General features: G+C 43.7%; 1 protein-coding gene across 2 annotated transcripts in view; it reads left to right on the forward strand.

Annotated features, from left to right (window-relative positions):
- Positions 1-1732: 1732 nt before the first annotated feature.
- FERMT2 (FERM domain containing kindlin 2) overlaps positions 1733-23196 on the forward strand; it is a 612725-nt gene continuing 591261 nt past the window's right edge. Inside the window, exons 1-2 of one of the 2 annotated variants that reach the window (XM_078659827.1) lie at positions 1733-2135; positions 3042-3207. In XM_078659827.1, coding sequence (XP_078515953.1) covers positions 3051-3207 — 157 coding nt within the window. In that variant the 5' untranslated portion in view covers positions 1733-2135; positions 3042-3050. The remainder of the gene's footprint in view (positions 2136-3041; positions 3208-23196) is intronic. The other variant, XM_078659826.1, reaches the window with a different exon arrangement.

Raw genomic sequence — 23196 nt, forward strand, 5'->3', positions numbered from 1 at the left:
ATCCCACCCATATTTTTTCTGTTTCGTATATTGCATTTATTCTTGCTTGAGGCACATTGCATATTGTATTGGTTTCTTCTTGTCCCCCCCCTCTTTTTGATGACCTTTCCACAATAAGGAAACTGTGTATTACGATTCTATATTTCTTTTCAGGTTCTGACCCTAAGTAAGGGTTCCTATCCAGCCTGTTTGGTTTGCTTCACAATAGTCTTCAGGTTCCTGTTGCTGCTTCTGATGCAAGCTCCTGGTTTCTTCCTTCGCAGTGGATTTCTGTTTGACGCTGGTTTCTGCCTTCTTCCGTGATCTTCATATCGGACTGGACATTTTTCATTTGAACTGTGTTACTCCCCAAAGAAAGAGGATATGGTATTCTCTGTGGGGCATTTTATACTAGTTACTCTATGGTTGTCATGTGATACCCTAGTACTCATGGGTATTGTAGTTTTTCTCTTACTGTTTTCTAATTGGCTGCTGAGCATTTCTATTAAAGAAATGAGAAAGCATAATCCTCACCTCCTTGTCCTTAATAGAATTGAAAATTCTTGTCACGTATGTTCGCAAATTTTGAATTGTTTTGTGTATCCCTGTATACATGAATGTTTCTGGTTTACTTTTCCAGACCGGTTTACACCCGGAAAAGCACTGTTTACGTTCTGCAGTAGTAATATTAAAATAGGTTTCTTTTTACTACGTTTTAATAAATGCATCTTTACCTCGACCTCCACCCCACATTAAAAAATAAAAAGAAACAGTGCTTTGTCGCTTCGTTACAACGTTCAACTTTGAGTGCAATTCATTCCCAACTTAGATGAACACAAAAGGGTGTGTCCCAAACACTGCAGTAATGCTACAAATTATCTGTTTACTAAGGGAAACATTCGAAATGTTGCATTGCTTGAAACGCCACTCGTCGAGAAGCTGAAAAAAAGTCATAAGTGCCTGTGCTATAAGAGTAACGAATTCGATTTAAAGGGCGTTCATTATTTGTAAACAGAGAGTTAGGCACAAGTGGCCAAAAGCGACGTTTTATGGTATTTGCAAGGGGTTGTTATTTTCCAACTAATTTACGCTGGAGGGAGTGAGCTTTCATCGGGGGAAAGTAAATATTGCCTAATATACAAAATGTTGCGAAATAAATATCGAGGCTATAATTAAGTCTCCCTCAAAAATCTGGGGGAAAAAACAGAGACCAGTGGTTTAGAGGAGTGCGAGGAGCTCCCGCCTGCACAAAACAGATCAAGCAAGGAAACGCTTGACTCGATTGCTACCTCACTTGAATTTGTCCACGCACGTACACTTCAGAGCAGTAAATCTGAAGCAATCACTCCGCATTCTTTAACAACCACGCCCCCTCACTCACCCCCAAAAAAGTTCTTATTGGTTTTACCGCTCAGCGGTTCTTAGTTACAGATGAGAGTTAATGCGCAGCTGTCACATATAATAAGTTTTTTTCCATGCCATGGCTGACAAATCGTGCTGTTTTTCTTAACTGTGCCAAAAAGTAACGGGACGGCGTTGGCCTGTCAGGCATCCCGCCTGCTCTGCGTCTCCCCTGTCCTGCGTTATCCCTCGCGCTCCTCCAGGCCCCGGATGTTGGATGCAATCCTCACTCTTATTCACTTCCATAAAAGGGCACTTGGCGGCTCCTCTGGGCTTTTTATTGTTGCCAGCGCTCTTCCTAACCCCTCGGGTCCCCGAACGCCCACCCCGTCCCGCGGCCTAGCGGATTTGTAACTCCGCTCGGCAGCAGTAGTTCTGTGGTGTTTTTTTTTCGCTCGCTCTCTCTCTCCTGCTGCCGCCTTGGGCCCTGCGGACGCGGGGAGAGGGAGGGAGGCTGCCAGGGAGAGTTGGGAAGCACGGGGGGAGGAGAGGGGGAGTGGTGACTCGACTGTCCATGAAAGGGAAGCCAGATTGAGCGAGCCGAGAGCGTGACGTTATCGCCTGTGAGAAGGGGTGTCCGGGACTCCATTAACGCCAGCCGAAGGAAAGAGTCACCTTTGAGGGGTGTGCGAGCCGGGCCGGGAGGCTTCCTGTGTGGAACGTTGAGGCAGTTGGTCCCTCTCTCCCCCCCCCCCCCTTGACGGACGGTTCCATATTGGGGTCCTCTTGTCGCTAACGGACTCGCCCCGCTGAAGGTGAGTCCAAGGCTGGGGCCGGCGCCAGAGGCCGGGCGCCCCTTGGGGTCCGCTCAGGCTTGTGGGGGGTTTCCAGCTGCTAGTGCCGAGAGTGCGTTGTTGCTACAGCTGGGAAGTTTTCCTTTAATTCCAGGTCCCGTTTTTTCTCTGAGCAAAACCTGTCGGGCGGCTTTGTTTGGCACGGGAACAGGTGAACAACGGTTTTTATTTTGCGAAAGTGAAGGCTGCCGCTAAAGGGCGGTTTCTCCTCACGGCACCCTGCCAGTCAGCTTCGGGTGTCCTTAGTGGCAGGACGCGAGGAGCGGTGCTGTCAGCACACGTGTCCCAGAGCTGCATTTTATTTCGGCAAAAAGTTGCTCTTTTAGTATAGTAAATATTTGCACACAAGCCCATGATTATTTGGCCACCCTTCCTCACCCACTTTGGTTAGATTAAAAATTATATTTGCGCAGAATGGTATTTGCACAACTTCTTTTGTCATTTGATTCAATAACGCTTTCAAACTTAAAAGCACATTCAATACAGTTTAACAGAATTCCTAGCAAGCTTAACAATCTGTCCCAAATCCTGTTTGCATTTCAGTGATTATGACATCAGCTATCACAGGGACACGCCCCTTACATAAATTAAGCCCACGCTACCCTGCTTCCAGCCTGCACTGCATTAATGCCATTTGCTCGATTGCAATCGGCTGATTTTGCTGAGCGCTGCATGTTGCGTCTGTTTGGGCCAGCCGCATCTACGTGCTTCGTATAACGGAACAGGCATCGATTACATCTGAACGTGCTGGGATCTAGGCTCGGGAGTTGTAAATACTGTGTTTGAGGGGGCCTCTGTGTGTGGCTGTACAGTCCTGGAGCGGAGCATGCGCTGCAGCTAATGCCATTTCCTCTGCCCCACTGACAGGAAGGAATCATGGCCCTGGACGGCATAAGGATGCCAGATGGCTGCTATGCGGATGGGACGTGGGAGTTAAATGTCCTGGTGACGGATCTCAATCGGGATGTCACCCTCAGGGTCACGGGGGAGGTGCACATCGGAGGAGTGATGCTGAAGCTGGTGGAAAAACTTGGTAAGTTTCATTTGGTTAGGGCGTGGTCCTTGCCTAGTCTCTTAATGTTGTTTTCGTTTTTATTAAAAGCCTTCTGTGCAACGAGTTTGAGTTAAAGCCCCTTTCAGCGCACATGTGACTTGTGTTAACCTATTTATTAGCCTTTCTTTATGGCATCGGGCCGTCGTCTGTGTGAACATTTTCTCCATGCAGTAAATGGCGCGAAATATACCCTTTTTAATGTCCCAAGTTTTGATACTTGTTGCGTTATGATTTTTTTTTCCTCTGCATACCTTCAGTAAAAGAATTTGTTTTTCCCCCTGAAATATTTAATCCGTTTTCGTTTGAGAAGTCATTTGTCTTTTAAGATGCATTTACCTTACATCTCACCATAGTTGTAATGATTTTTAGTTGAAAAATGTTGGGTGTGTGTAACGCCCCATGGTACATATCACAGAAGCAGAATTATGGTGCCTTTTTAGGGATGGCGAGTGAACATCTAAGGTTGTTGGCAAACTATAGCCTGGTAATGATGTGTGACAAGTAAAATGTGACTGTCCTACTCAAACCTTGCAGCATGCTGTCCTTGAACTGTACATTTATGTCTGAGCAACTACTTTAATGAATAGGAAACACTCTTGTATGGTCGTTAAGAGCCAAACACGTGTGGCAAAAAGGGTGGAAACGCGGGTTACACAGCTTTATCTCTAGAGCTGATTAGAAGAAGTTAGTTGACAGTGCAGCAGGGCTGACAATGTGCTTTAAATCGCTACAGATTGTTTTTCAATGTTATTTCCAAATTTTAGTTTGCAATTGTGTAAATGTAGGAGTCTTGTTTGTGAAAACTGATAACTATGACATTTCTAAGCTGTTTTGTGCTTCTTCTTGGTTGCGGATAAAAGGAGAAGAATGGGTTGGACCTTACAGCTGCTAGCAATGGTTGAGAGCATTTACATTTAGAATCTCAATAAAATGATCTAGTACAATTTCAGGAGATGGGAGTTCCTAGTGTTCAAAGTACCAAAAATAGTGTTGCAGTCATGGTGAACTACAACTTTGTTAGTTGGTAGATTAGTGGATTATCTTGACAAATACACTCCCAGTTTAGTTTGCGAAGGCTTCTCAGAGAAATCTAGATCAGTTTGCTGAAATCTTCATGGTAAGGAAACAGAGTTTAGGCTTTTTAAGAAAAAACTCAGAAAAGCCAGAGGTGTGAAAGAGAAAAATATATATGCAAAGGGATAATTTAAGAATTTAACATAAAAATGGAACTAACACACATCTGGCAAATAAGATTAGAGGTGGTTAAAAAAAAAAAAGTGAGAAATCAAAACGGTTCAGCGAAAGGGATTCTTTTCCCCTACATGTTACCAAACCTGTCTGGGTACAATATGTCAAAGAGCTTAATGGTGTCTAGACCATTTGGTTGGTATTCATACCAGTATGGTTATTGCATTCCTTTACCATAATAAATTAGAGTTGTCAATTCAAGCTTTTGAAAATTAGAAAAAGTATGTCTTAAGTGTAATGACTAATGTAGTATTGCAAACTCGGTCAAGAGGATGGTTTGCTCCACTGTAGTGTTATGCCACCTAGAGGAGAACGCAAAGTACAATAGACTTGCAAAGAATGCATTTTTTAAATATAAATCTTAACATTTTAAATTGAAAAAGCAACATGGTCAATATGCGATCATATGGTGACTATCATTAACTAACCCCTGCTCAAAAATATAACTGCACAAACTCAGACCTCACCAGTGTTGGGAAGTATCCTCTTACACCATGAATAATAACCTCCTTCTGTAGTGCTGCTATAATTACCGTATTATTTATTTTTGGGCATCCCCTACTTTCATAGACTTACTTTTCAACCAGCATACACTGCTCCATATATGGCTTCCAGCTAACCAGCTCTTGCAGATCACTTGCGCCTCACTTTATGACCATGTTTCTTCTTGCCACAATTAATGAAAAAGGCTGCATAGTGGTCTGGTTTGTATTGATTGGAGCCCATAAATGGAGTAGTAATAACTTACCTGCTCCATCTACCGGCACACCACTGACACTCCTCAAGCTTTCATATACCCCCTTCCAAAAGTGCTTTACCAGAGGACAAGACCATAATTTGTGTGAGAAGGTGCCTCTTTTGCTGCAACCTCTTGTGCATCTCTCTGTGCCACTCTTCCCTATTCTCAGTAGTTTCCCCTGTTTAATATAATTTATGCAGGATCTGCAAGTCTGAGTGAGAATGCTGCTCTGATTGCCAGCTTCCTCCTTTCTTCCTCCTCCAATTCATCTAGATCTCTCGACCAGTTACTTTTCAACTCCTTCAAAGGGTTCAGGGTGTTGACTATCTTTTGTATATCAGTGAGATAGCCTTTTGTGGAAGAGGTTCAGAGAGGCCTCTGACTTCCAATGGGATGAGCCCTCTATAACCGAACCCATCATAATGTGAGAGGTTAGTTCATAGTATACACACAAAAGGGGTGGAGACGACGACGACGAAGAACACCAAATCAACAAAAGTGTGCAAGCTTTGGCACACTCATGAGTGATAAACTGCCCTCACTCACACACACTGTGTGTGACATGCTTCATCATAGGGTCTGCTACAACGCCCGGGCGTAGCCACACACCGGGCAGAGCATAGGGAGGGGCAACAAAGAAATACACAGACAAAGTGCAATACAAAGTTGAACGTGACACCAGTGTCCACAAACAACAAATCAAGACTGAGTACAAAAATAGACAAACAATTCGCAGTAGGGAATAATTAAAACTGGCTCCTGGATACCATAGTAAACTTTATTGATAGGTTCCAAGGTCAGGATTTAGAAAAAGAATGGATGGTGGTGCTACCAAAGGGTATTAAAGCCCACTAGCACCCCTCCTTTACTGCTTTAGTCAACATGTTTCGACCTCCATTAGCCCTTAATTAATGGGTCACCTTTGTCTTCTTCAGGCGTCTTATTGTCCCAGTCTTGTGTATTACCCCTCTTACCTCAGTTAGGTGTTAGAAGGGGCATAGGTCACTCTCGCCCATCAGTATTAGGCTATGTGGAGGGAGTTCCGCCAACACGGTGACATAACTGTGAAATAAATTATAAGTGCATTACATATATCCTAGTGGACAGCCACATTGCTACCCGTTTCCCATAAATAGTTAGGTTAGAAATGCTCTTCGTCTTAAGGAGGCCCCACTAGGTCATATAACCAATGGTGCCCCCATTGGACAAGTCATTGGCCATATGAGTGGAATTCATGATTCTACCCACTCAAAGCAATACATGTGCAGACATTAACCCTGTAGTATCAATAGAAATTCTTTCAGTTTTTAAATTGTTAGAAAATATATATAATATACCAGTCATAACCCAACCCTCAAAGGGCATTAAGTCGTCACCTCAGCAATATACCAAAGATGTCGTCTTCAGCAATCATGATTAAAAAAGAATGTAACTCGCCGAGTTTACTGAAATAAATCACTTGACCTGGCACATGGAGGGAGGAGTCCCAAAGAACACAACCTATACTCCAAGGTAACAGAAACAAAGTATATCCATATAAACATATGTCGTTTTACCCAATGCATCAATGAATATCTGCCCCCTTTCTACAAGCGAAAGGCTTAACGTTATGCATTCCCCCACATTGGTGGTGAAACGGGCCATATACGATCCCCACTAGTCACCTATCAAAGATAGATAAATAGGGTATGGGCTGTGATCCCAAACTTGTCATTGTTATCTTTAGCCATTATACCCAAGAGTGCATTCATTCAAGCATGGTTAGGCTGAAAAACACCTTGCCCCATTCTCACACACTCGGCAGGCTCAAGACTTCTGCCTCCCAACGGCGTTGTCTCGTAATGGCGGTATCAAAGACATATGCCGGTATAAAAAACACACAAGCTCTAAGGTCGTGGTTGCTAATTACACGACCCCTTTCTACACACACTCCACCACTCGAACAGATGACCCATCCGGGCCCCTTACTGTTCCGATGGGAAGTCCTTCACAAGTCGTGCCCCTCTTTCATATGCCGCGACGATGTCAGCGCTCGGTGTTTGTCCCTATGGAAGTAGGAGACAGGGCGTGTGCCATGTGATGTCAGCGTAGGTTCGCAGGCTCACGTACGCGAGCTCCTCCCCTCCTCGGGCATGATGGGAGATGGAGTTTCTGGGAATCAAAAAAGCGGGCAATGACTGCTTCGCGAGTTTGAAGCTCATATACCTCATGGATTAGTCCACACCAAAAAGACAAAGACAGGTCTCTTATTATGATTACCTCCTACTACACACTCCATTTAAAATTGCAACACGTTTCAGAAAAAGGGGAAGTTAAGAATTCGAGTTAGCCCATTCCTCATTGCACACTATTGAAAGGGAACTATCGCATTTTTATACATTATTCCAGAGCATGACACGTGGGCTATTATATGCGATCATACTGATGTACAAAGTATTGTTCAGGGAAGAGTATATTTATAAATACAGAGGTTAGTTCATACCTGACTTTGATGTACCTATAAGCTTCCGCCAGCTTGCTGATGTGAAAACAAAATGGGTTCTCCACTGTTCCAGAGGTTGACTTATTCTTATGTGATCCCACTTAGTAACCCCCACAACATTCCCACTTCTACTAACGCAGCACTGTCCCAAAGTAGTGTTTCATACTTCAGGTCTCCCTTCCATCCCAGGTTTTTTTTTACAAATCCCTCCACACTTTAAACACTGCTTTTGTATGTATTGGTAGTTCTTTAGACAGTTCTTCTGTATAGTAAATGCTAATCTTCTGCACACTTATGATAATTACAGGCCTAAATGGTATATTTGTAAATCACAATTCGTGTTTCTTGTGCATTCCAAGGTTGTTTATTTATGATGTGCTGGAAGGGAAGTCCATTTTGCACGTCACTTTTTATGATTCCTAGCCAACATGTGTTTATTCGCTGTACGTGGGATTACCCTCGACTTCTTCAGTGCTAAGGAAATATACAAGCATGCTTGTTGGTTATGTACATAGGTCATTTGTTATTTTTTTGGGTACATTAACATAGTGAGTCAGGTGCCATGAGCAGGCCTTGGATCACTAAGGTGTTTGCTTGTGGAAACCCATGCGAAGAATGTCATAGTGCGAGTGATAAAAATTGTTATTTGGTGTCCAACATATTTTAGCTATCTGGAAATGCCCCATTTATATTTCTGTCTTTAATCATCAAAATATTGCTTACATACACAATTACATTCCAATTTTATCGCCAAAGGTCGCTTTGGGTGAACAAGGTGCATTTGTGATCATGCGTATATCCTAATTGTGCTTGTTAAGAGTCCTTGTAATGGACCCTCATGTTGTCAAGGCTATGTGCTGATATAAGTGAATAGATGATGTATTTCCATTGTAAGGACATTCCATTCTAGTAAAGTAAAATATGATACCTATGGTCTTAATCTCAAGGTTTCTAGGTGCAAGGATAGTTTAGTTTCAGCATATTTACTTGGTGACTTGTAAGCGCTATAGTGTCAGGGGAAATATCCGTGTTTACTTCCTACCTTATTTTCGTTGATACTTCCAACCCAAAAGGTTTCTGCTTGTTATTTTTATATTTTGTTTAATGCCAAGAGTGTAGTCATTAATATAGGAGTTCTCTCCTGTTCTGTTCGTATACAGTTGTTAATGGTGCAATCAGACGCCCCATCCTTGAATAAAAGCAAAAGAATATTCCCTGTATTAGCCCCATTTGTCCAGATTACTATTAACCCCCACATGGTCAAAATTCTTCTTACAGGCACGATTGTTGTCCGTTTTGTGCTCCCTCGTCCTGCGTGAGCGCAGTGTTCGACCGCTGTGTATCCGGAAGAGCTATTAACTAGGCATTGTTGCTGATTGTTATAGAAAGAGGACTGTTGGAGGACCTCCCCTACGGGTCCAGATGGCACTGCCATCTTGCCGTGGTGTGTTTTTAGGTTATCGGAAGCTATACTGTTATGTGTTGGACGTGTCTGACACCCCGAGCATGTTTTAAACAAACTGGATAGTTCCCGTGATCAGATGTTGTGATCCTAGCAAGGTGATGTAAGCTTAGACCTCTTTACTTATTATATTATTAGTGTTGCTTCATGATCTATATGAAATGGACTCCGTATATTGTGGCTGTTGGCAACACGAGGGTGGACTCCAAATGATATGTGACTTTAGTGACATTATAGCTTCATCGATTACAATACAAGCTGGATCTTGTGTCGGACTTCACTGAAGATTGAAAGCATACGTCTTTAGAAAACATCATTGCAAGCTGAACTGGTCAGACAGTTAACATGTCCATACTGCCCCCATCAAGACTTACTCTATTCGTAGCTCAGCCGGTCATGGTATTGGCCGGATCTTATATCAAGGGTCACAAAATGGGAGAAACCCATTTCGTTAGAGGAACCTAGGTCCAAGCTGAATGGGGCAGATAGTTATGTCCATAATACCTCTCACGACATACTGTATTTATTACATCATATCCCACCGAACCTATATTTAAGACAAACTGAAACGTGAGGACCCTAGTCCCATTTCGCATGATATGTCATCATAGATTCGGCTCATGTTTCCAATAGCCGCAATATAAAGGGTCCATTTCATATAGATCATGAAGTAACTCTTATAAGTTATGTTATGTTATTAATGGGTCTTGTATAGCGCAACGGCTACTCCAAAGGAGTGTCCCGGCGCTTTGTGCTCCAGACCCAGAAAAGAGACTAAAAAAGAAACATAACAGTAGACAGAACAACAGAAGAAAGGGGGGGAACAACACTCTACCCAGCGAATAACCAAGTCTTGAGACCCTTCCTAAAAGCTAACAGATTGGATGTGGATCGTAAGACCAATGGTAAAGAGTTCCATAACTGAGGGGCCAGAAATCTAAAAGATCGCCCACCCAGACGTGCCCTCTTTATACGAGGAACTACAGCAAGTGCTAAAGACTCCGATCGTAAGGATCGTGTCGGCTGATAAAAATTCAGCCTCTTCTGTAGGTATTTTGCACCCGTGGCAATATAATAAAGAGGTCTAAGCTTACATTACCTTGCTAGGATCACAACAGCTGATCACAAGAACTATGCAGTTTGTTTAAAACATGGACAGGCTTTCTGACATATCCAAAACCCTAACACTATAGCTTCCGGTAACCTAAAAACACACCACACCGTAGGGGAGGTCCTCTAACAGTCCGCTTTCTATAACAATCAGCAACACCGCCTAGTTAACGGCTCTTCTGGATACACAGCGGTCGAGCACTGCACGCAGGATGAGGGAGCACAACACTAATAACTATCTTGCCTGTAAGGGAAATTTTGACCATGTGGGGCTTAATAGCAATCTAGACAAACAGGGAGGGCTAATGCAGGGAATATTCTTCTCCTTTTATTCAAGGATGGGGCGTCAGATTGCAGTACTAACAACCGTATACGAACAGAACAGGAGAGCACTCCTATATTAATGACCACACTCTTGGCATTAAACAGAATATAAAAAGAACAAGCAGAAACCTTTTTGGGTTGGAAGTATCATCGAAAATAAGGTAGGAAGAAAACACAGACATTTCCCCTGACACTATAGCGCTTGCAAGACACCAAGTAAATATGACACTGTCTAAACTTTCCTTCCACCGAGAAACCTCAAGATCAAGACCATAGGTATCGTATTTTATTTGACTAGAATGTAATGTCCTTACAATTATATCAACACATGGCCTTGACAACATGAGGGTCCACTACAAGGACTCTTTAACAAGCACAATTAGGATATACCCATGATCGCAACTGCACCTTGTTCACCCAAAGTGACCTTTGACGATAACATTGGAAAGTAATTGTACATGTAAGCAACATCATGATGATTAAAGAACAGAGAAATATAAATGGGGTATTTCTCCATGGCTAAAATGTTTGACACCAAATAGAAATTGATATAGCTCGCTCCATGACAATCTACCCATGGGTTTCCACAAACGAACACGTTAGTGATCCAAGGCCTGCTCAGGTCACTTGACTCATGTTAATGTACTGAAAAAATGAACCAATGACTTATGTACATAACCAACAACCGTTCTTATATATTTCCTTAGCCTTGAAGTCGCGGGGTAATCCAATGTAAAGCGGCAAAACACGTGTTGGCTAGGAATCCGAAAAAGTGAAGTGCAAATGGACTTCGCTTACAGAAGAACATAAATAAACAACCTTGGAATGCACAAGAAACACGAATTGTGATTTATAAACCTACTATTTATGCCTGTAATTATATCATACATGTGTAGAGGATTAGCATTTACTGTATTAGTGGCCATCATGATCACACATTTGGGGATTTGGTGGTTTTTCCCTACCTTGATGCACTGTACTAGATTTCATGTTATAACCGGAATTTCTATGTGACAAGACCTTAAAGCGCATTTTTTCTATTTCCCATCACCAGTTTTGTATAACAAATTCTTCTGTATAGAAGGCTGCAAGGTATCTCTTGGATCCCATTGCGTATCTGTCAACAGAAGTGGTTCCTTCTGTGGGGAGAACATCTATTCGTTAAGTCATGAACTGGGCTCCCTAAAACACGGAATTATACTCAGGAGTGAGATTTATCCCCTCTGCAATTTGAGGGTAATGTGAGGTGCCTTTATTTCTAAAGCAGAAAGCTAACCTTTGCCTACAAAATTCTGGGCTTGTTTTGAAACTTGTTGAGGAACTTGGGTAATGCAGTAATCTTGAACATGGCTACTGACCAAGTTGCAACATTGCTAATGTTCCCAGTTTCACGAAAGGTCCTGGGATCATGGTCCCCCAGATAGTATTGCCCAATTATGATTTGGGTGGGTGGAGGAGATTGACTCTAGGCACTGCACTGGACCTTTCCAGCCTCGTTTATTTAGCAGTATGGAATGAGTTGAGCATATACTCCTCCTCAATTGGCATGTGTTTTAGTAATCAAGAAAAAATCCCATTTGATTTTCTTTTTGAAAGAAACAATTTTTATTCTTTTTATATTCTTTTCTTGATAAAACATATTGGGTACAACCTTATTTTTCCAAAGTGGTGTTTAGGTTACATTGTAGATACTACAATAGCAGACCTGTGTTTCGCCCTAAGTGGTCAGTGGGACTGGGACTTTAACAAGGCTACTTAGTACATCGATAAAACACTGTAATTTCCTTTAAGTATATTGGATAATGTGTCAATCTTCAAGCAAACATAATACATGTAGATATCTCCATTTGAAGGGTATCACATTGCAGGTTGATTTTAACTACAGCACCTAAATCCAGTTTTTCATTAAACATTAGGCAGAGATTTCTGAGAAGGGCCGTAGCTGACAGCAGAAACTGTATATTTCGGAAGAAGCGTGGAAACTGGGTAGTAGAACATTTGCTATTATCAATTGGATGTCTTTCCATTTTCGATTTCCAAATATAAGCCAATGTGCAAGAAAAAGCACGCGTTGCAAAATGCCCTCCAACGCATGATGGTATGGGTAACACCATATTCGGAGTTGATAAATAACTAGTCCCAAACTCGGTATATTACTCGCACTTTAAAAATAGAGTTTCCTTCATACCCTCTTTTCATTAATTAGGTTTTACCATATGAATTGTAGCTCAATGGATGGCTCTGGGCATTGTGTTTTTGGAAAACCAAAAACTCAATATATCCCTGCAACTCGATGGTTCTGATAGATCTAATGATATACTACTTTCTAAATGTGCCATTGAGACAAAAATTACAGATGAGAACTTTCTCAGCTATTTCAATGTTTTGTTTTTTTTGTTTTTTGTTTTTAATATATATCGTATTTTGTACCTCCATGATACGTTTCTTTGGAGAAAACTTTGTGATTTATATGAATCGCCCATTGCTGAATGCAGAATTTTGTTTAGTTTTCTGAAATGTATATCTTTCTAGGGTTACCCTTGAGATTCAAACCGGTTTCTACCACAAACAGTAAGTAGGTTGAAACCACAAAAAGAGGAAAAATGGACTGCCCTTAGAAAAATGCAATAACGGTGGTAAATTTGTGCTTTTTATTTTTTAAATTTTACAGCCATGCTCCTTGCTGAAAGCTGATCTTAGCACAGCAAACTTTTTTAGGTTGTGCATGAGAGAGATGAGATTGCGTGCATGGGTTGTTGGCAAGAAAAAAGGTTCATCTGGCTTAGAATCTACCCATTATTGACTATTAGATGGGCTTCAAATCGCTCTCACTGCCTTGCTTCAGATTGGTCAGAGCATCCCACTCCTTCCTGCATCTTACAGGTGCTTGCAGTGTTTGTCTAGAACACAAACAGTACAGTTTTGTGTCTGGTGGAAAGTATTGGCAAAGTTAATACGTCTGGCATTGACAAGATAGCTAACAGTTTTTACTTTACTCACAAACATATGCAAAAGAAATGGTAAAGATGGAAAAAATGTTTAGAAATGTAGCTGTATATATATATGATTAGCCAGAATGCTATCCCTCACTCTGCAAGACTGCTAGTTGATGAGGTGGGCTAAGCCATTGCCTCTTTCTGTATACTGTGGTGGGTGAAAGCCATATGCGAATGACACTTGTACAGACAAGTGGATGAAGAGCGCTGACTGAAACCGCCTCTGGTTACTTTTTTGAAAATGTGATACTATTGAGGCAGCTAAGTCTCTCTGTTCCGGACCTAATAGGTGACACTATGAAACTCTGTGAAGCAACCCTTGTCAACTTGACAGGTTATTGAAGGGTGTTGGAGAAATTGTCTATCAATCCGGGGAATTATAAGCGCACTACTCACCCGTGAGGGTGTCAAGGCGCTGGGGTGGGGGTGCGTGAAGTCAGTCGAAGAGCCACGTCTTCAGAACCTTCCTGAAGGTGTTCAGGGAGGGGGCACGTCTGATGTATGTGGGGAGCTTGTTCCAGGTCTTGGCTGGGATGTAGGAGAAGGATCTTCACATGTTCTGGCTCTGAGGATGTGCTGGGTTTCGGCGAAGAGGAGGCTGGTGGAGCGGAGGTTTAGTTTTGGTACGTGGAGGGTGATTCTGTCGTTGAGGTATTGGGGTCCGGTGTTGTGTAGGCGTAGGTGAGTATCTTGAAGGTGACTCTTTTCTCGACAGGGAGAAAGTGGAGCTTGCGTAGGTGTTGGCTGATGTGTTTGTGTCGCGGGACCCTGAGGACAAGTCTGGCGGCGGGGTTCTGTATTGTCTGGAGCTTGTGGAGTAGAGACTTGTTGATGCCGGCGTAGAGGGCGTTTCCATAGTCCAGTGTAATCATAGGATGTTGAAACAGATGGAGGTGACAGCGTTGACCTGTCTATTTCATAGAGAGAGAGGAGTTGAGTATGATGCCGCGGTTCTTTGTGTGGTCCGTGGGGGTGGGGTGGGTGTGCCCAGGGCGTTGGGCCACCAGGAGTTATTCCATGCTGAAGGCGTGGTTCTGAGGACTTCTGAGTGAGTTTTAGGCAGCTGTTTCTCGTCCAGGCTGCGACATCCTGCATTCCTTCCTGGAAGTTGAGTCTGGTGGTAGTGGGGTCCTTGGTGAGGGAGAGGATGAGCTGGGTGTCGTTGGCATAGGAGACTATGCTGAGGCTGTGCTGTCGGACGAAGATGGTGAGGGAAGCCATGTTGATGTTGAAAAGGGTTGGGCTGAGGGATGATCCTTGTGGGATTCCCTAGTTGATTTCCGTGGGTTCGGAGAGGAAGGATGGCACACTGATCCTTTGCCTCCTGCCGGTGAGGAACAATCTGATGCAGTCGAGGACGGTGCCTTGTATGCCGGCGTCGTGTAGTTTAGCTGTAAGTGTGCAGTGGGAGACCGTGTCGAAAGCTGCTGATAGGTCGAGCAGAATCAGGGTTGTGGTGTGGTCTTGGTCAAGGAGGGTGCGGATGTTGGTGGCAGCGAGTAGAGAGGTCTCGGTCCTGTGGTTGCTTCGGAATCCGGATTGGAAGGGGTCGAGGATGGCGTTCTCTTCGATGATCCTTGTCGGTTCTGCATTGGCTGTCTTTTCGGTGACTTTAGCTGCAGGAGCGAGATGGGCCGGTAGTTCTTGAGGTTATTCGGGTCAGCTGAGGGCTTCTTGAGCAGTGGCCTGACTTCTGCACGTTTCCAGTCTGGGAAAGAGCCGGCCTCTAAGGTGGTGTTGATGGTGCGTCGCAACATGGGTGTGATTGTGGTGGTGACTCGGTGGTATATGTGAGGTGGGCAGGGTCTGTGGGGGCCCCAGAGTGGATGCTTTCCATGGTTGCAGTGGTCTCCTCTGCCGTAATCGGTGTCCAGGTGGAGATGGTTGTCTGGCCGGCGACGGGTGGTCTGATTGCAGTGTCAGATGCGTGGTCGTTGAAGTTGTCGTAGAAGTTCTTTATCTTCAGGTGGAAGCAGGATCAGAGTTTGTCGCATAGGTTCCTACGCAGGGGCGCGGAGCAGGTTGGGGCGGCTCAGGTTTGTTGATGAGTAAATGTACTCCGTGGTGGTTGGTCCAGGGGCCTGTGTGGTGTGGCTGAAGTGGACGCTGTTGCCTCCAGCAAAGATGGGGGCGAGAGTGTGTCCTGCCTTGTTGGTCTGTATGGTGACAAGTTGTTTCAGTCCGATGTTGGCGAGGTTGTCGCGGAGGGTGGTGGTGTTGGGGTTGTTAAGGTTGTTGAAGTGGAAGCTCAGGTCTCCGATGAGTATGTAGTCTGCGATGGCGTGCAGGGCGATGAGGTCGGTGATGGTGTCCGGGGGGGTCTGTAGGTGAGGGGGGAGTGCTGGAGCTGGAAGTGCAGGTGCATGGCGGTGGGGACGTTTGTGCTGGATGTGGTGAGGCGGAGGGAGTCTTTGTGCGCGATGCCTCCTCCCGGGTGGTTGGGGCGGTCCGTCCTCTGGATCTTGTACCCAACCGAAATGGCGATGTCTGAGGAGGTTCCAGATTTTCGCAGCATGTCGGTGCAAGGAGCGCAGGTTGAGGAGGATGCATCTTAGGGCGTCTGGGGTGTTGGCAGACGTGGGGGTGGAGGTCTGGCAGCAGTGGTGGGAGGAGAACTGGCCATGGGTCGTGTTGGGCGTGGCCTGCTGGCAGTTGTTGTTTCTTCCAGGGTTGAGTGCGAAGAGTGCCTGGCTCGTAGCGTTGTATGGAGGGAGATCCAGGGTCCCTGGCACTGGTCGAGGTTGGGTAGTGGACGGGCGCAGACTCATTGAAAATGTGCGCTGTTTCTATAGCTCTCTTAAATCTTTAAAGATAGTTGATCATGCCAGCTGGTTTAATGAAGTTAGCACATATGACTTCTACTTCAAAGAATCTGTAATCTAAAAGGAGGAAGAATTATTATTCTGCCAATTTACAAGCCTACTAAACCACTTTAACACCATTTTCAAAATGTGTATGTAGCTTATACAGTTGTGTAGGAATCTTGTGATAAGGTACGTGGTACCTTTACTCCTGTATCATGTTGAAGTCGAAAATAAACTTTGTTTTTGGCTAAAGACTTTCAATAACTTTTAGATTTTTACTGCTTCAGCCCAAATTGTACATCTGTATCATGAAACTAGGCCATAAATATAAGTGGGAATTAATATTTCATGTTTAGAATACAAATAGTGTTTACGCGTGATGCATGACACAAATTACCAGCATATGTGTTGATTATGCTTATTAGGCGTAGTGGAGTAGAAAGTAGGATCTCCATCTCACAGAGGGAGTAGTGCAAATCTAGCCCGCAAAATGAGGCCTCACAGTAGTTTGTTGTCCAGCTGTTCCTTGGAGTAATAATATTCCATATCTGGCATCTGGAGGCACCCTCACCCTATCCAGTTTGTTTGTGACTTGACACTAAGCATTTACCCTCTCTATGCCTGCTGCAACAGGTTACTGTCCAGTTCTTTTGAGGTTGTTTTGAGTATGTACTGGTGCAGCTCTGAAAAATCAATAACATAAAGGAGGGGACCCCTCTAACAATACTTAAGGCCAGGGAAAAGAGGTGAGAAGAAAAAGTACAACACTAGAAAAATTCCCTCATGACCTATCTACTTTACATTTTCCAACAGTGTTATTCACATCACATTTGAACTTTTTAAGACACAACACAAATACTGATTTATATAATTTCTTCAGTATATCTTTATTTCTTCATGATTTCTTTCAATAATTTTCCTTTATCATATTTTATCCATTTTACGTTTGGTACAATCATATAAAGTGCATCATTTTATAAAAAGGAATTCATAGTACAAAAAATCGAATTCTATACCTAATACAACTACATAACATATTACCCCTTGGCTATAAAAACACAACAATACTATCAGAACTCCACTCACTCAGTCATTCACTCAAATTCATACCCTTCCACAAAGACCATATGTATCCAGTATCTGTACAAATCTTGATATACAGGGCAGGAGAAACCTCTACCCTATTATGAACCATAGAATGTTGTATTTGGCTCCACGCAAGGTCGACGCACGTTTCGGTGGGTTTTCAACCACCTTCCTCAGGACCTATGCAGATACACACACTTAAGTAAACCAAAGGCCAGGGGATCTGAAATCACAAAAAATACTGTTGTGTGTATATATACAAAGCATTATTCAGCTCATATTTCATATACATATGTGATTGAACTGATTGACAGTCATACCGATACACGCACCCCACTGGGGAGATACCTGCATCTAATTTCTTTAGCCCCATTTAGTCTAGATGTTCCACCAACATCCTTGTCAAGGAAACCATCACCCATGGAGTTGAAAAAAAGAAGAGTAAACAGGCCCCAAAAGATAACGTGTAAACTAAAAAATGCTACATCGCACAAAGGCAATAAAGTGTTAAAGTATTACTACACTACTAATCCTAGAAAGGAAAAACGAGTATTATATACAGAGGATGGAAGCGAGTCAAAGTTCCCTTCCTATTTTTACAATTCCGTCAACTTACTTTTGACCTATAACACATTGATCTCACATTCAACTTCTATTTCCAATTTAATGGTGTCGATATTTTCGTCTGTTCGGGTTGTTCGAGTGTAGTTATTAGTATTGTTCCTAAAATACATGTAGGAAAGCAAACTCTCAGGGAACTGTAAACATATTATCTAAGAGAATAGTTCTATAATCTCAATACGCATACCTTATTGCTATTATTGGTGGCCTGAAGTGGTAGTACCTGTGAGATATATCCTTTCCCACTCCACATAAGAAAGACATCATACAAAGGGTAGTTGTAGGACTATGAGAACTTATAATGTTGGATGTTAGTATTACATTATTAATCCAAACTAACCTGTATGGGTATTATCCTGTATCCACTTCACTGCATTGTAGTTTCCATTTTTATTTATCTAGATTATTTCTGGTTGTATCTTCTTAAACCTATAAGTCAATTTACCCATATAGTAAGTGCATAGGATGTATATACTGTATTTCTTTAGTGTATACCCATTTCATAAATAAACATGGATTTTAACTCGGTACACTTAACTTATACACCCCCAGCACAGCCTCAATTACTGGGTCCATATACTAGTATGTTAATACAATAGGCAGCCCATTTAGGAACACATACGTTCTATAAGTCAGGGGTGCCGGTATCTAGGCAAAAGATCTTGATCTCACTAGATTCCTGTTTTCAATATGCCTCAGAATTCACATGGATTCACCCCATCCCAAAGCTTTCAGCTAGCAGGACCACCCATTTGTGTCAGACCGTCCCACTTCGACCGGTCATACGTTTTAGGACAAGTCACGTTGACCAACCCCCATACCCCACCTAAGTTCCTAGTCAGTTTCCATATCCTACATACTCAACCCTTGCAATTACTAGTGACGAAAGGAATAATCAAAATATGGTATTTTTAACAGACAACACGGCGCAAAGGCGATTCTTTAACGTTGCCTGCAACTGTTACCCTGCAACTTAGTTACTATCCTTCCATAATGAAAATTAGCGATGGATTTAGATTGTATATCGTATTCCAGACGGCATCTTGGTTTTTACCCCACTACATTATGAAGACCAGGGCTACTATTAATGTAGTAACATAATATTCCCTACCATTCACATTAATTCAACTTCAAAATCTAGACACCCGAGGTCCCTCAAATCCATGGCGTTACATGATCCCTCCTACACAATTTATACCTGTAGCTCTGAAAGATCTACAGGCTTTGTGACGGCGCTTCCATTTTTTTTTTTTTTACAGGTTGATTACTGTTCTATCGATGTTTAATGGCGTTTTTCAGGTCTTAGACAAAATATACATTCTTCCCAAATAGTGGAACGAGCATGTGTTTCATAAATTATTGGTAGCCTTGTGAAACAAGCATTTACAAAGCAATGGTCTCAGCATTATTAAAGGTAGAGCTATTGGCATTGCTCATGACTTTTTTTTTTAATCATAAATAAATGGCATTGTCATTTTACATTGCCAATAGCTTGAGCATTTTGCATATGTGAGACCTATTGCATTAGCACCCACACGCAGGGGCAGGAGAGCAAGCACAACGAACGAGGGGGCAGGGTAGCAAGCACAGCGAAGGGGCAGGAGAGCAAGCAATGAGGGGCAGGGGCAGGAGAGCAAGCAACGAGGGGGCAGGGGCAGGAGAGCAAGCACAAGCAACGAGGGGGCAAGGGCAGGATGCAAGCACAACGAACGAGGGGGCAGGGGAAGCAAGCCCGGGCAGGGGGAGCAAGCCCAGCCAGGGGGCAGGAGAGCAAGCCCAGCCAGGGGGCAGGAGAAGAGAGGCGGGTTCAAGCCCCCTAACTAAAAAACATTAAATCTTCAGACCGAACTGCGCAAGCGCAGCCTACGGTCCTTGGCCTAATAAACTATCACAGCCCCATGATAAAGGAAAAAAGATATGACATTGGGGTCTGAAACACAGACTGGCATCCTTAACCTTTACACCCTCAGCACTTTGCATTAGGACACCTGCAGTTTAGCTTTGGAGCTCAATGCGTGATTTCGAAAATTTCGGCTTGAGAAATGCTGCTGATTTAAAAGCTGGGACTGACCGATGTTGTTGTTCATAGCATGGCGTCATTCAAGACATGGTGTCACTTGGCAGGAAGAACTAGCTTTCTTGGGTACAGTAACAAAGTACATTTGAAATTCGGGACATTTGTGGCTTAAAGGCCAGTACTGCCGACGTTGGAACTGGGAACCAGATTCAGTCCCGACGTACGGTCAACGTCTTGTGATTCTGGGCAAAACACAATCTCCCTGTGCTTAAAAAATGAATCTGGACTTGTGTCCTATAATCTGGTGCTCGTGTTAAGTACTGAATGACCTTGGGACAAGTGCGAGGTATAAAAAAACCTCAAAAACAAGCCGCAAACCTGAGTGAAGAACACATTATTACAAGTAACAGCGTGCAGGGGCTTACACCCGATAGTTATTCAATGTCATTTTGACACCTTCGTGGGCTACAGGACTGTCCTTGCAGCAGACGGGACTTTGTGCTGGGGTTTTAAATCCAGTGCTGAACAGCATTACCCAGAACGAAAAGTCGAGTAATTCAATAGGCCTGAATTTGCTTAATGTTTAACAGAGAAATTATTGGCAACCAGGATTTAGGTTCCAAAACCAAATATAAACCAGCAGAATATGTGACAAATTACAAATAAAACCAAAGACCATGCTGTACAGTAGGTGACTACGGTTGAAGCAACAATCCCTGCAGCATGCACAACACGACGTGACCACGCGAAAGTGGAACTAAAACCTATTTGACAGCAAGTCAGACGCACAAGTCATCCAAGCGCCCTCTTCCCTGACCCCTCTTTTGCCTGTCGCATCACAGACCGGAGTAGATCTGCTGGCCAGATCCTGCCCCTCCCACTCACATACCCTCCGCAACCGGTTAAGCCTTGCACCCCCTAAATCTCCTTCCCCGTCGTCCTCGCAGCATCCTCCTCCTGGCTCCGGTTCCACTGCACGCACTGGAAGCGGAAGCACCACCTGGCAGGAAGTACCGCCTCCAGGCCTTACTGTTGCTTGGTTACGACATCGCACAGTCCCTGTTCTCCAATCTGCTCCTTCGTGCCCTGCTCTGTCCCCGCCTCGGTTGCACTGACAGATCGGCGCTGTTGCTCCTGGACCCATATTTTAACCTGCCCCAACCTCTGTGTTCAACCTGCGATCACGTGACTCTCCCCGAGCTCCCGGACTCTAATTATATCCCTGGGTCACCAAGGAGACCCGCGGAGGGCGAGGGTTAGCGGGGATGGATGAGAAGGGGGTGCTGGGCTTGATAAACTGTTACTGGGATTGTGTGAGTGACCACAGGGGTGATAGATGTGAGATAGTGATCTGTGGTGTTCAGGGAAGCCGGAAGCGCATCAGCTAACAAGGGCCTGCAGCAGAGGGCACAGCTCCCTCGGGGGAGGGATCGTGAAAGAGCCCCGTCCTTTTCAGACTGGGGGGGTGTGTTTTTTCATGATGACATCACAGCGAGAGCGAAACGAAAAAACACGCCCCCCAATCCGAAAAAGACTTGGCTTAAATGGAGTGACGCTCCTCTCCTCCAATGGCTGGCCAGCATTTACGAGGCCAGCCAATGGAGAAGAGGGGCGGGTTCAAGCCCCCTAACTAAAAAACATTAAATCTTCCGACCGAACTGCGCAAGCGCAGCCTACGGTCCTCGACCTAAAAATGGTTAGTTTTGTCCCTTAGCAGAGTCAACCTGAATAGATTTGATTTACTTCCAACAGTTTTGATATCCTAATCCCCACCAAATGAGTTAAGTTAGTCCATCTACCATATCGGCAGCATATGGTCTGCCTATAGAAGCAAAATTTTGTTTCGGTCCGGTTCAAATTCCCCAGCCTCCTAGCGTGTGTATTGGAAGACTGCTGAATGGTTCCATCACCGGGCCGATTAGATGTGGGGACTTTACGTACTGCTGCCTGGTTCCATGTCCTATAACCCAGCAATGTGTTTGGTGTATAAGAGTCTGATCTGGCCCTGTTCTCGAAAGAGCTAGTCTGATCCTATGTTGTCAAATGCTTTTTCGGTATCTGTCCACTCCAGTGCATATTTCTTCTTTGTCCAACACTACGTCCATAACATGGGCTAGACTTAATAAATTAAGGCTTGTACCCCTGTGTGGCATGAGGCCACGTTGGTTGATCAGTATTTTGAGTCCGGCTGTGCCCCTTTTGAAGGTTGCTTTTTCAGCCACTTTTAGCAATTTATCTGACAGAAGGGTCCTGTGTGCAGCGTTACGGTTTCCCTTTATTAGAGTTGTGACCACTTTCCTCCTTATTCATGAAGGAATCACTGTTATTTACATTACACCCCCCCCCCCCCCCCCCCACACACACACACACACACTCTTTTCAGCCAAGGCGATGCACACAACAGCATGGCAGCTACTTTTATTACAGAGACTCATGCATACTGGCAACAGCTCAGGACCTTTAGCCCGATCTGGTGTGGCTACTTTTAGCGCAAGCTATAATTTCCTCTCTAGCTTGCTGTGTATGCTTTGGTCCAACAACCCAAACATCCGTCTCCAGAGTTAAGGCCTCCAGCATGCTCGTTTCCGTTCTGATGCTTCTCACCAGAACGAGCCTTTCTGCTGTTTGTGTGCATTCGGTAATCCCCATCTCTGACCACTCTATGGAATTTCTTTAAAATGTATTTTTGTCTCCTGCAATCCGCAGTGATTTCATATCCCCGTTAATGAAAGTCATCCCAGGGAGATCATGTGTGTGGCAGATGGTTCTGTCATCTGCATAAGATCATGTCTGCCGCAATTTTTCTCACTTTGTTTATAAGCACAGGTGTGTATGGCATTTTGCATAAGAACGGATAATTAAGGCACTATTGCATCCGTTTTAAACCTACAAAAAGTAGCTGTTTAACGTGTACCCTTCACTTTTAACCATTGGAATAGTTTGTGTTAGAAGATAGTCTGCAGCCATTCAATCCACCTTTTATGTTTCAAATTCACTTATCTAAGTTCTGTTTAGTTGTCTCAAAGTTCATAATGGATAGTCCGAACTTGCATTCAAGCTGTATGTGTTGGTAAATGTC

This window comes from Lissotriton helveticus, chromosome 9 (assembly GCF_964261635.1).
Source record: "Lissotriton helveticus chromosome 9, aLisHel1.1, whole genome shotgun sequence".
Classification (NCBI taxonomy): domain Eukaryota; kingdom Metazoa; phylum Chordata; class Amphibia; order Caudata; family Salamandridae; genus Lissotriton; species Lissotriton helveticus.